At 42.6% G+C, this 14,617-nt stretch overlaps 1 protein-coding gene across 1 annotated transcript in view; it reads right to left on the reverse strand.

Moving 5' to 3' along the window:
- Positions 1 to 14,617, reverse strand: part of T265_02008 (hypothetical protein) — a gene marked incomplete at both ends in the record, with an annotated part of 120,484 nt that overhangs the window by 13,038 nt on the left and 92,829 nt on the right. Inside the window, 2 exons of the mRNA XM_009166156.1 lie at positions 727 to 875; positions 7,145 to 7,172. Of these exons, the coding sequence (XP_009164420.1) occupies positions 727 to 875; positions 7,145 to 7,172 (177 nt within the window). The remainder of the gene's footprint in view (positions 1 to 726; positions 876 to 7,144; positions 7,173 to 14,617) is intronic.

The following is a 14,617-nucleotide window of genomic DNA, read 5'->3' on the forward strand; positions in this document are numbered from 1 at the left end:
CAGCATACCGCCAATCTCGCCCTGCTTGGGATCACTGCGTGACCTGGTCCCAAATTTCCATCAACAGGTAACACTTGAATATACTGCAGCCTTTATGTACGATATTTAGCTGAAGGATATCATAAATGAGAGTGTCAGCTGAAATTCATTTGGTCTCCCGTTGAAAGCTAATTAGTGAACTTCGCGAGATGCCATGACTTTACTTTGACACCACTCTCGTTTGAGCAGCCCTCCTCGAGACCTGGTGCAATGAATCTGGTCTGTTCATTGTAAAGAGGTGAAGCGCTGCACTCGAGTTTTGTGCTTATCTGAGCTTGTCAATAATGCATAAATTTGACCGTGCTGGATTTAGAACTCCCAGTACCTGGTATGTGAGTTGCGTGCTCCACCAGTACAGACTAAACTGGGAAGCATGTGCACGCTCGAGGGTTGCGACTGGTTTCCTCGGCCTCACACAATATGATGTGGACTAATTTAGCCAGGATGGGATAGGGACCGTTTAAACGAGAGTGAATATGAAATCTACAGGTTCCATTATCACCAAAATCTGACACCATAGCTGCTTACAAGGAATACGTGGAAATATATATAACCTAATTATAACATGAATAAAAAGCACTTCCAACAAACTGCTTTTTTAGGTTTCCCAAGAGTTGAACCGCTGAAACAAATTGTTATTCATGCCGTCTTCATGGGGTTGTGTGTTCGAGAACGTGAGGAACTCACTGTCATTCTCGCTGGGTTGAAAGCTTCTCATTGATCCGATTTCACTAGGCATCTCTAGTCCACCACCACATCTTCGAAGACAACGCATTTCCGTCTCGTTGCCAGGGCCACTTGGATTGGCATGTGAAGTGACACCTGGATAGCTGCTCCTGAAACAAATGGAGAATGACTAAGTCATTAGCGCCTGAACACAGGATGCCCCAAAACATCGATCTGTAAACAGGCTAATCAACCAAGGAACGAATAGTTCAACTACCGGAAACTATGTGAAGGTCACAAAATTTGGAGTCTCTAGAAATATTATCATAAGAATCAGCTGACAAAGCCTCCTAAGTCCTTCGATTGGCGGGGGGCGGGTTATAAACAATTTTCACGTAGAATGCTTTGCGAATTTCACTAAATACCCATAATCCTGCTGCCAAACGTAGCAAAATTCATCTGCCTTATTTCCAGCACGGCAGTGGTGTTGGGGATGAGTGGAAATTGGAAAATTAGTATCAGCCGATAAGGAGAAACTTTTATTGGGTGTTTGGCTGAAAAACTACCTCGCAACCTGCTCATGCGGCGTACCGGATACATGCCCGCAAAGACGGCAAGTCTGTTGAGAGTGAACGTCATCGGTTGGGCACAAGCAGGGGACATGAAGTAGAAAAACCGCACAATCGGTTTTCTTACCACGGTGTCAACAGACTGTGTGAATTCATGGTCATAAAGAATTCACTGTTTTTTGGTCTGGATACAAACGCATGCCACAGAAAAACCGAGGCAGCTATCGGTTGTGTTTTTGACAATACAAGGGACGAAGCTGTTGACACCAGAGTTCCTAGAATTCCTGACGTTTTTTCTGTTTTACCTTTGATTCTCACATCGGTTGGGCGCGTAAATCACCTGCCATCAGAAACCGTACGCACTATAACGGATTTGTGGCTGGAAACTCTGATGAACTGAGGATAATATTTGGGCACCGTGGGCTTGATTCAGTAGAGCCCAAGAAACAACAGTGAAGCATGCACAGCTGGCCTCTGCTAGATTCTCTGCTCGTACCTGTGAAAATGTTTTTAAATTTTATACCCAAACCATCCCGTTTGAGTAGCCCTTCTTCTGTCCATGGGATTACCTGTGATCTGCCAGCCAAGAGGGCGCCTGAAACTGTATACTAAAGGGATCTGTCCGTAGAGGAAACTGGAAGACGCCTTCTCCCCTGGTATTCTCCTTTCGGACGATCAACCTGTATGATTTTCACACTGATATTAGGTAAATTACCTGGCCGTACCCTTCATACGCAACTGTTAACTTGCGTTTCTAGGGAAGTCAGTGAATTGACCAGTGCTATGTGAAAAATTGGGAAACTTTAAGTTTTCTGCTGGGCATATTCAGCATGGTATACTTGTAGTGTTGAAGATTACTTTGGTCACATTGGGAGTGGCGCACCGAAAATGTCAATGGTTTTGTATTGTCATTGAACCGAATTTCCAAAAAAAACTAGGTGGTATCCAACCATGTATTTAATGGGATTAATCCACAGAAACAAAGTTTTTACTTGGGAAAAAACATGAAATCCATAGCCCGTAAACTCAGTGCTATTGACGGTGTTCCCAGTTGAGAGCAATAACTCTAAGCACGGTCGAGGTTCAATCCCCGAACAGTAGGAACATCGTCTTGAGGTTACTCATTTTGGTGTTAGGAATGTAGCCTCTGGTGTTAAAATATTGTTCTGGTTGCTACACATTATTCATTTTACATGAAGAAACGCAAATCAAACACAAAAATAACGAAAATGTGTAGACATGATGAAAATATCGTCTAAAGAGGTTCCAATACCTTGTTGGTCGCTTTATGCGTTTCCAAAGATTTATGGGCACATTTGTTGGGAACAGTTGAAGTAATTAGCGTTAGAAAGAGGGCGCTAAATCAGAGCCAAAAGCGGAGGCAAGGTGGAGGACTCCAGCTAGACCGATCAAACTGTTAGCTGGATCCCTATTCCGTACGCAGTTCCCTTGTAAGTCAAGTAAATGACCTTTCTTCTAATGTTCGTAATGCCAAAATATAGCTGAACTTCCCACAGGTTTCAGGTCAACTTCACACTAACATAAGTCATTGTCACAGGAGAGAACTTTGTCAGATAAGAACAGAAGTGTGTGAGGCTTCAAGTATAATGAATGATTTTATCCAATCGGATGAGGTACAGTCCTCAATAATTAATAAGCCCTGAGAAATATGAAAGCACCCACAGACCTGCTACCATGCGAATATCTTGGGTCCTAGGTCTAGTGCTTTCTTTTCCGATTTCTGCTGGTAAATGACATCAGTTTGTCAAGAACAGCTAACTTTATGCTTTTTTGACTGCACTAAAAGCCAAGCCACGTGGTGGGCACAGATGTTCTGCCAACCTGAGGCATTTCTTGTCCAAGTGAGACCCGAGTTAGTACCACTAGTCAGAACCACCGTTAACCGCATTTCAAGAAGTAGATCGTTATGGCATCAAGATATCTGTATCCGTGACGGGCCACTCTTACATCTGGCTTGATCGAGCGAACACTAGAAACGAATGACTTTAAAGCTCACTACGAAATTGAGGATAAAACTGCTCCTTTTCAAGAGCTGTCATATTCAGTCGGTGAACATTTATTCCATTCACTCTAGACATTCGGTTCATTTGTTAACCGTTGGCTACGCAGCTAATTAGCACATTCATGGCATTAGGAAAGTTAAAATTTTGAAGGATTGCATACTTATTTAGGGATTACTTGAGGTGAAAATTATTCCAACATTTCTGGAAGCACTGCTATATACATATATATACATATATCAGGCGAAGTTTTTCCGGATCAGATATATTTACATTGAGTCCTGTTGAATAAATTACAAGCTAAGTACAAAGTGATCATTGACACGGACATATTTGATAAACGGGACGTTTTGCAGACCAAAATCGGCTTTCTAAGGGTATCGGAAAATTGTATCCACTTACAAAATAATCAGTTCAAATTATAAAGGATAACACTGAGGCTGAGACCCATTGATGTGGGCCTATCTCTTGACTGGCGATAAAGTGATTGGTGTAGACTTATCATTCTCAATGGTAGAATCCACGCGTTCGTGAATCTAGCGGTCTCGGTTTAGGTATATCTCGTAGGAGAACGTGCTAAAACCGGGAATTCTTAGCAAGATGGGTAAATTCCACCCTTCTTTCCTGTGGGTTTGCTGTTTACAGCTGGACAGTGGACGTCCCATAAATTGTAGATGCCTCCGAGTCTTAACTAGAAAGGCTGTCTTCCATCTTATAGGATCTGCTCACAATATCGTAGACACCAACACAAAATTCGGCGCCATTATAGACAGCAGTGAACAAAACCAGCCGTGAATACCAATCAACCGTCAGGGTCCATTACCTTGTCACATTAACTATTCCGGCCCATTCGGGACCATAAAAGAAAGAAATAGACCGTTTTATGGACAAGGTCGGTAAAGCATATAAAGTGGGTCAGAGGCACAGCTTGCTGAACGAGAAGACAGTTGATAACAAAAGCGATCGAAGTTATCTAAATGTCCAATATCTAAACGTCCAATACCACATAGTGTCCTACCGTTTGGAGCGAAGCTAAAGGACAGATTGATGACCCTTGGTCAGAATGTTTATACAAGCCTGTACTTTTGTTGGCGTATGCAAACAAGGCATAAGACTTCAAAATGAAGCAGTGTAGCCAGCGCCTATAGTATAAACATTGAGGTCCGCTTGCTACAACTTGGTCATTCAGCAGGAAAGAGCTACTACAACGGCAGTATAAAACAATTAAGGCCAGGTGGCAAATTTTTTTCTAAACTTTGCGGTCATTAGTACCGGCGTCCGCTTTTCGGGGCTCATTTGGAATAGCAGTGCACCTGTGCTTCCATTTGAACTGATGCAATGTAAATATATCTGACGTCAGTGCACCACTTGATTGTGCCTGACTGTCCGGTGTACACAGAGACGAGGGTCCAACAGCGCATTTTAAATTTGGAAAACTCCTGCAGTAATAAGTAATCCGACTGAATCAATTGATGCAACAACCACTTATATCCCGGTTGACATTACGTCGTTATAATGTAAATCGTTTTTATCACACCGTGGTTTACAGTAAACGAGTTCTACAGGAAAGAACGATCAATCAAGATGTCCAACTACGTCACTCGCATAAAGATTGCCCGGATTATTAATACTGTTTATGGTTCCGATTTTGGTTACACCTGATTTGATCAGCACCGTATGCGGCCGGTATACGAAATGCGTTGTCGGCCAAGTACACTTACGACTGCAACCAAAGTTGACTGGTGGTTTTTCATCATGGTGTGAGGAAACGCTAGGCTCAAACATAGCGTTATCTGACTACTAGTTTGACGTTCTGAGACAAAATATTTTGACGTAGACATCAAATTTGTTCCCACGTGCCTTGAAATGAAGGAAATAGTTCGCCCTTTCTTCCTTGCGGCACCGCGAACGTTACACACAGTACTTCTGTTTGCCTTTTTTCTAGATTGTCAGTACACATGTGATAATAAACGATAAGCGCACGAACAGGTTATATTTCTGCAGGACTTTTACCATCCATGACAAGCCTACGGGTATTTCTGAAAGCAGTGATACTGAGCTGGTGAGCCTAAGCGAACTAGACATCACGGTCTGAGCTCCATGAGATAAACCGCTTCTGTGGGGATCATGCTGGTTTTGTTGACCAACTCTCGGCCCAGGAACAGATGGAATCATCTAATTGCTAGATAATCATGTCTCCCCCCACTTCGAGGGAATTAGGCGCGCCAATAATTATTCCTTTGGGACTATTTTGGAAACGTTAAGTAAACTCTATAATTTAGTTTGTGACATAATGTCCTTGTGAAGCAAATAAAACGGTTGATATAGGAGTAGAGGTTGAACACTTATTCGGAAACACTTTTACTCATCCCTAGTCCGATATTTACTGTCGAGCATTCCGTGCTAACTTTGACAAGTTCTCACTATTAGCACCATTCCAGTCACTCCTCAGCAGAAGCTTTCGGTCCAAGAACACTGGTAAGGGCATAGAACGCGTTGTTCCTGCATACATCAGACCACATTACAGTTGTCAGTATGGTCTTAGGCTAACTGACCAAAGTTCAACACGAGAACAACAAGATCAGAGGAGCACGAAAGCGTAGTCTCTCAAACCCCGGTCAATTGGTATTCAAACGAATATGGTCCCGCTATTATTCAAATTATTATTATTATATTTTATCATTATTATTCAAATGTGTACGAATTACGGACTCTTTCCAGATCTGTTTTGACTTGCGCAGCCCACCTTACCACATCGTAGTCAAAAAGCTTCCTGGTCCTCTTGAGCAAATCATTGTCTAAGTCATTAGCGGAGTCTTGTTTATAAAACATCTGCAAGTTCGACGATACTATCAAGAAGTAAGGCTTCGTAATCCACCAGAGTTATGCTTCATGTCCGAGATTAAACAATACTTAAACAAAGCCGTTTGCCGAAGAACTTGCTATCACAATCGAGAATCGACTAACATTTGTTAACATAAACTGACGAAATTTTCGGTTTGCTTAAGACGGTCCCGCGTAGAAGACGTGACACTATTTTATGTGGGTCCCTTGACGGGACACATGGATTAGTTATCATCTTGTTTTGATAAGTAGCCGAGTAACTGCAATTTTCTTATCATTCACGTGGTATTTTATGTCCTTCTTTGGTTGGTATACAGAACGCCGAAAAGATAATATTATGCTATGGTGTGAATGAATTTTGCTAACTGCGGATGGTGTGTTGGTTACCGTCTGAGTTTCAGTCAGAGTATAAAAAATGTGTCCAAAAGATTGGTGAAATCATCACCAAACATTTGTTTGGTAGTCAGCTAACTCCCTGGGGCAAATTCGTAGCGTCATACACACAAAAGATATTTACCAACTTCCGAGGATAATTTTCACTGGAAAACCGTCCTATAAAGACCGCGTTTGGAGGGGGGAAATCTCTGTTGAATGCAATTTCTATTTGCTGGAACTTTTGCAAGGAAAAACCATAGTTTCAAGAAACATCTGTCCGAGATAGCTGTTAACATGGCCAGCATTCACAATATAATACCCTTTGTAAGGCATGAAAAATTAGCAAGCGACATTGGGTATCCAGAGCCGCATTGGGGCTAACTACGAGCTCAAATAGTTATTTTTTTGTGACAAACCTTGAGTTGACATTGTGGCCCAAAAATGAGTCCAAACATTTCAAATTAATACTCATTTCGGAGCTACTTAAAAATTACACTGGTATGTTGCGACGCAGGTGGAACGTTTTACCGAAAACAATGTGAGCGTACGATAAGGCTTCCCTATGGGCGTGTTTGTCCGTCAGGACCGACGTGACAGTTTACAGCGGAAAAATGGAGTTAATTGACTCACTTTAATTCCGCTGAACTGGGCAACACACCTGAAAATAAATGGAAATGAGTCATGATGAAAGATGATATCAACCAAGTACGTAACTCTACTTAATAGGATATTGTGTGGGGAATAAAATTTTTGAGAGGTTAAGACTCAAATTTGACAGATAAAATTGAAAACCGTCGCTTCCCAAACTAAGCTATACTTGGAATCATCATCTCCATCATCATTATTATAATCATCATCATCGACAGCATAACATCAGTTTTCAACACTGATGCTCTGCTGGTGTACACATTTCTGGAATTTACCAGAATTCAGTGTGTCTTGCAGTAGTGCAGCCGTAACAGATGTTAAGCTCCAAGGCTTCCCTCGTGTCACAGTTTTCTGAATGACTAAATTAAATGAAACATGTGAGCATGTGGACAAAAGTCAAATAATATTTCTAAATTCCCTATTCAATCTGGACCCCTTTGCTAAATAAAACGTGTCGAGTGCAGGACGGGCTGACCAAGTCAATGGACGTTCCGAACTAATTCATTTTAATCACGAGGGAGCAGTATGCTTGACCACGTGAACATCAGTTTGTACTCTGGACTTTGATAACAACAAGGAGACGAGTACTGTTGAAATTCTTCGGAACTTATCGTAAATCCGTCAACTGTAGATTTACGCGAACTTTGATCACGCGAATCTATAGCGGTTCGGTAGCCTGGCTGCGTAAATATGCGTACGGCATCAATAAACTGTCTATGGTAAGCTACCTCATTCTATAAAATCAGTGACTTTGTCGTATATTAGATCACCCCTGGTCGTGATGTCCAACTTACAAGATCAAACGAAGGTCGGCTTGTCGTCAGTCTGTTGTTTTTGCTATCTCAGTTGACATCTTGACCGATAATCGGTCGAATAATTTGCGTTGTTTTATTTTGTAAGTTCATTGTGCATGCGCTTAATGAGTAAACGGATTTGTAAAGCTGAATTTCTCATAGTCCAGACATAATTAAACTAAAGCCATGAGAACCAGGTTGCAGGACCGATGCAGAGTGCATGAATACGGTTATCAGGTCAAATTTGAACCCATCCAGACTGTTTTTGGGAACTTACTCAAATCCCATGTACGTTGAATAAATGCCCAGGTTGATAATTTCATCATAATTTCATTAATATGCGAGCATATTTCAAAAACGAACCACCGGAGGCAGGTCTATGGACGCGTTTGTTGGAATCTGCACATAGTTTTCGGGTGTTCTTGAGACTTTCACAATTGAAGTTGAGTGATTCGAGCTTACCCATGAGTTTTAGTCTTTTTTTGTTTAATTTCTTAAGGCCTGACTACATCTCGCCTACCCCGTCTTGTGGCAAGTTTGTCATAACTGAAAGGCCTCATTGTTTTCAATTGTGATACGAAAGAACTGAGAGCTACCGGAGAGGAAAACAATTCAAAAATCGTTCGTTCGTCCTCTTGATGTCATTCAGCCAGCAATTGCGTACACGGAATTTCTCAGTTTTTTTCTGAAACGGCCTTTATAATAAACTTCTAACGAACCTGTGGCCCAGAGGCCATACTGAGCATCTTACAACGCACAATCTAGACTATACATGGAGCTTTGGTCGTTTTTCTGAACGGCCTTTATAATAAACTTCTAACGAACCTGTGGCCCAGAGGCCATACTGAGCATCTTACAACGCACAATCTAGACTATACATGGAGCTTTGGTCGTGGAATGCAAATGGTTATTTGCAATAACATCTATCTTGGAACTTTGCCACTCTGAGTTGTTTCTCATCGTAAATTGTTTTACAATAAAAAAACGTTCGATCTGATGTCACATTTAGGCCAGGCATTGTCCTTAAGGAAAACTTGCAGTAGAAATAGATGAGCTCCGGTTATCTGTAAGCCTCTAATACTCGCGAGATGCACTAAGTGCAAAAATACATCAGAAGTGTACGGAAGTACGGAATGAACGTTTTGAGCTATACTAGCCAAATAAAAGACGTAGTAGAGAGAGTGAAATTTTTCATTTCTTGGGCTCCGGTTTACCAGAATTTTTTAGGCCACTGTTATAAGAGAGAAATACCCGTAAGCGTCTAAAATTACCTGCTCATCATGTAAAAATATTTTTTTCCACATTAATTTAAATGTAGAAAAACGGATCCTTGTTCTGTGGAAAAAATACAAGACTGTTCGATATTTTCATTAGACAAAATGGTAGGCTACTGCAGTCCCCCGTTTAACTTTTCCCTATGGTAACAGATCGTCCTGCACAAAACCAACCACTTTATCTCGGTTTCTCTGAAAATTAACCAATAAAGCAATGGGCCAAAAATATTTGACAGATTTTTTTTCACAAAATACCGCTTTCCAAAACAAATAAGAGAGTGTAAACACACGGCAGTGAAGCATCCTTGTTGAACACCGATGTTATGTTATCCATGATGGTGATGATGATCAAGAACTACTGTTTTCTGTTGCGATGTGATAATACTCATGACATATGTCACGTTAACCCCAACTGGTTACCTCCGGTGTGCATTATTAATGTTGAATAATGGGTCTAACAGTCTAACTTACCATTCGAAGGGGTAATTCTATGACTCTAGCATACTCTAGTGAATCAGGTTCAATAACTTGGAGGGTTGGCTAAAATTAGCCTGGTTTGACTGCTCTAATCAAAAGCTCAGTTGTTAGAGTGGAAGAACAACCATACATCTCCAGGTCTGTCTGTGATCCTCTGGTAAGAAGAGGGGAATTCCGATAATTTAACGGTGAGCTGTTGGGCTCAGACAAATGGATTCCACAAGTGTAAACAGAGAGTATGTATTATGAATGAGCTCTGATACGAATGAAAATTGAATCTAACACCTAGCCAATTTTGTATGTGCCAACCAGAAAAAGAATGTCGGGGTGAAAATGGAGGTACCCGAAAAATCGATATTAGTACAACTTGACTGTATATTACAGTCAAGGGTGGAATACCAGTAAGGGGTTATTGTCATTGTTCGAAAGTAATTGAGTTGAAGAAAGTACATTCGTAGATCACAAGTGTCTCAGTTCGCAGACTACCTACGAGTAACACAAAACCAAAGTCGGAAACAGCTTGATCTGCAACACAGGAAGCGCAATTCATGCTTTTTTTCCATCATGGACCCGACAACTGATTGCGGTCTGTCCGAAGTATGTTCTGCGATACCTCAGTGCGATGAAGGTCTTCGATTTGAAGAATGGTAACTTTCACTACTAGGTTAGGGACAGCTTGGACAATACTTCAGCACCAGCGCTTGATAATGTAGGTCCAGTTGACTGAAAAGATACTGGAACAGTTAAAATAGCTCGATAACATTGTCAATTTACCCGTAACAAAGTGCATATATTGTGAAGTATTTTTGAAGCGCTCATGAATTACACTGAAAAAGGAAGTAAGCATTATTCTGCCCTTAAACAATACTGTAACTTGCGTGACAACACGCAAACACAGCTTTCTATATAAAATTATGGTACAGACAACTCCTGTTTGTTCGGGCACAAACGATTTCAGACCAGTAAAACTCCCATCGTAGTTTAAATGTAGGCCAGTTATTATGACGATCCTGCATTGCAGGCTGTGTTCTGCTACTTTAGAAACCCTATTGTGAATCCATCAGTCTACGAGATGACTACGAGATGAAATTTCAATTATGTTCAAAGACGTATTGGAAAGTGACCACTGTGGGAAATTTGGTACATCCAGGAGTTCAATATTTAACCCATAAGGTAGACGGTTTTCTGTGCGTTATTCAGGAATATCAACATCCAGTAAGAAAACGCTAGATTGATTTAAAGCTCCACAGTACTTGATCCGAACAGTAGGATTTTCCCAAAAAACAAATTTTCTGGCTTCCAACGTCCAATACCAATTCGATTCTGAAGAATGTAGTAAAATGTAGTCAAACAGTGGAAGACTGGGCTCAAATACCAACGGATATACCAGATTCCCCCGAAAAGTGATCGCTTGTTTCAAAGGCCATCCGGTTGTTACGTAGAACCAATCACACCTGCCTTAGCTAGTTCCACCGCATTTCATTCTGATATCCAAATTTTTGGAGATTAGATATACACAGCATCCAGTAGGTGACTAAATGATCTTTTGGACGTTTGAGCCGCGGAGGATATCTGTCCAAATCACTTAGGAAGTTGGATGCTAAATCCTTACCGAAGGTTAGTCTATCGATGCACCTAAGACAGCTCATCGTTAGCATGTAATCAATAGATACATAAGTACACTGAGGGTGTGAATACACACAATGCAGTCTTGCGAGCGAAAATTAACAGCTGTGTGCACTTCTAACACACACAAGGTCACATGTCGCAACCAAGCTGGACAACTTGGTGTAAGATAGTTGGATTTGTTCAAAATACAACCAGTTCAGTGGTAGTTAAATGTAAGAACCCGTCACAAGGAGAGCAGATCTTGCCAGACTGTCACAGCTTGTGTGCCTCCACAACCCACTGAACTATACTCGGGGGTGCCCGCGCGACACTCACAGGATCTCCCATACCAAGTTGGTCAGTGGTTAGAAGTCTGACGAACGCAGCCTCCTCCAGCATCCAGGTTGGGGGTTGGAAAATATGTAGCGACTTTTTCTATTCAAATGGTAATATAGTTGAATCTGCAGTAAAGCACCTCTGCCTTGTGGTCGGGCTTTGGAGCCAAAGGTTTTCTTCGAAGACCCTAGTCGTCCACCTGACTAGGTCTGGGCGCCCTGGAATCATCCTAGCCCGCATACAGGCATGAATTGCACCCTTACAAATAATCTCACGTCACATCAACCGTCGCGTTGTGCCATCCGCCGGATCGCCTTACTTGCTGCATACAGCAGGGCGGGTAAGCGAAAACAGGCCACTATTGACGCCTGTGTCCTTTATATTCCATATAGGTTTTCTCCCACCTCTCTTCGCCCACCAATAAGTCTCTTCTTGTAGGCCCAGCACTTAGGACTGATGACTCTTTTGGTTCTGCATCGGTTTGGCAAGCAACATCTGCGCGTCATCCGGCGCCGACATTCTCAGGCATCTGGAAATTAATCTTCAAACCTCAACGTCCAGTCTATCTGGCGGCGTTGAATATCCGCACTCTGAAGCCAGCAGGACAACAATCTGCTCTTGCTCATAAACTGGCATTGATATAAACCGTGTATCAGAAACAAGAATACAAGATGAGAGTACAGTGGCTGAGTCAACTGCCCCATCACTCCACTCACTTCGGGCTGCCCACCTCTGGCTGCTCCGGCAAGATATGCACCAGGCTGATCACAGACTGGTTTTGTGCAATATTAGCTTCCAAAATAATCTAGTTCGTTTGGCCACATGGTATCCTTCAACGGTGTATCAGTTAAAAACCCAAACTGATAACATTGTCACCAGTTTAATAATGGCGCGGATCAATAACTGACTGACGCTCGTTTTGGAACACATTTGTAGGTTCAGATCGCGAGCTCGTCCGGAGTCACTTCTACCTTCGTTTTTCAGGGCAATGTAAACTGCGAACAAATCGCTTAGTAACTGCGAGACTGGAAAATCAATATATTGGACGAATTTACCATAATTGTCTTCTAGAGTCCGTTTCAACTGCTCCACCATCAAATGTGATTCATACTGGGATGAGATCGCTACCTCTTTCCACAGTGCTCGAAGTGTTGCCTGTGGTGCGGCGCTATCAGGCCTACTCAAGCACTGAATATCAGACCAAACAGCGGTACTGCTTAAATCACAGAAAAATATCACTTCCGGCCCCGAACATAAATTGGCCTGATGAATTACCAGACGTCAAATGAAAGTGGGCGCGCGCGCCGACCGTGAAGTCTGGTGGACTCGGAAGGCTAAGGAAATGGAAGAGGCGTAGAAAGCCGGAAATGCCCTAAAAATACTTCATTTGATCCGTGCAACCGGTTCCAGAAAACCACCGATAAGCGAAACCATCAAGGATTAAAGGGGTTCGACCACCTTGCATAACGCCTCAACTGCTGAGCCGAATACGTCAAACAACACTTACCATGGTCACCCGTTCGAATTTTACGGCTAAAGAAGAATCCTGGACGGTGAATCAGGAGCCCACATAGACTGCATCTGCTCTCGAGAGAGCCTGGTTCGGATGGCCTGTCACTCACATTTTCAAGGATGGGAGTTGAGTTCTCAGTCAGCGCCTGTCTCATCTATTTGTCTGCATTTGTGAAAGCAGACTGTCCCAGACATTTGAGAAGAATCGTCAATAGTGCCCTTTTTTGAGAACAAGGGGCTCATAAAAAGTGCGGTAATCACAGGGCGATCACCTGGATTGTAACAAGACTGTTGGCATCAGTTCTCTTTCGTCGCCTCACGAAACACTGACCCGAGGACACCAAGCGGGATTCTGGCTTGGTAGGGGTTGCGTTGACCAAATTTTTACACTCCGTCAGGTGCTAGAACAAGCCCACTCTAGTATTCCTAGATTCTCAAAGCATATTAGATTCGGTTGATCTCCGTGACACGTCTGTCCATCAAATAATGCCCCGGAAGTTTATGAACATAATAAGCTATTTGTATGCTCAGACTTCTGGATGCAAGAGCGTATAGAGGGAGCTTCCCAAAAGATTCCACATGTAAATTGGTGTTCGTCATGGATGCCCACTTCCTCCATTCCTGTGTAATTTCCCGATCAATGAGATAGTGTTACGAACGCTGGAAAGTCTACAAAAGCCCAGTGTTCGAATAGCCTCTGACGAAAACCTTGTTGATCCGGAGCATACAAGCACTATTGTTCTCGTCTTCGAAGGCGCAGGCGTTCTTGGATGAACTGGCCGAAGTCATTTCTTTCTTTGGTATGCAATTTCCATCCACAAAGTGTTAGATCATGCTCCCGGACTTGCAGTCACTGGACACGCCACTTTCAATCCAGGGTGAGACGCCCGAAATGGTGTGGAGCGTTTTACGTATCATGGGAGTTGCACTACTTCTACTTGTAATGTGACAGATGAGGTCAATTCACGAATCTATAAGGCTCTGGTAGCGTTCGCTTATTGGAGACACCTATTTTATCAAAATGGTGCGTCCCTGAATCACAAGGGATGTGTGTATCAGGCTACAGTGCGGACTGTTTTGTTTTATGGCTGTGAGACTCGGCCTGTTCGAGAAGGGGAACTGAGACGTCTTCAGGTGTTCGACAATGGTTGTCTCAGAACCGTAGCTCGTGTGGGTTAGTGTCGGCGTATCCGTAACGAGACAGTTATAAAGCGAGTTCTTGGCTGTGCAACGGGTGCTGCCATTGAAAGATGAATCCAGCACCGGAAGCTGGGCTGGTTGGGATATGTGTTTCGGGTGTCCAACCATCGTTTTCCAAAGAAAGTGCTGTTTCCCATGCCCATTTCGGATGTGGTCAACCTCCGCCCTCGCAGAACGGTATGAAAGATGTCACGAAAAGTCAAGATGTTGTAGGTGTGACTCGTCTTTCAGGATACGGACCGCATGATCTCCAC

The sequence above is a fragment of the Opisthorchis viverrini genome (assembly GCF_000715545.1).
Source record: "Opisthorchis viverrini unplaced genomic scaffold opera_v5_23, whole genome shotgun sequence".
In the NCBI taxonomy this organism is placed as follows: domain Eukaryota; kingdom Metazoa; phylum Platyhelminthes; class Trematoda; order Opisthorchiida; family Opisthorchiidae; genus Opisthorchis; species Opisthorchis viverrini.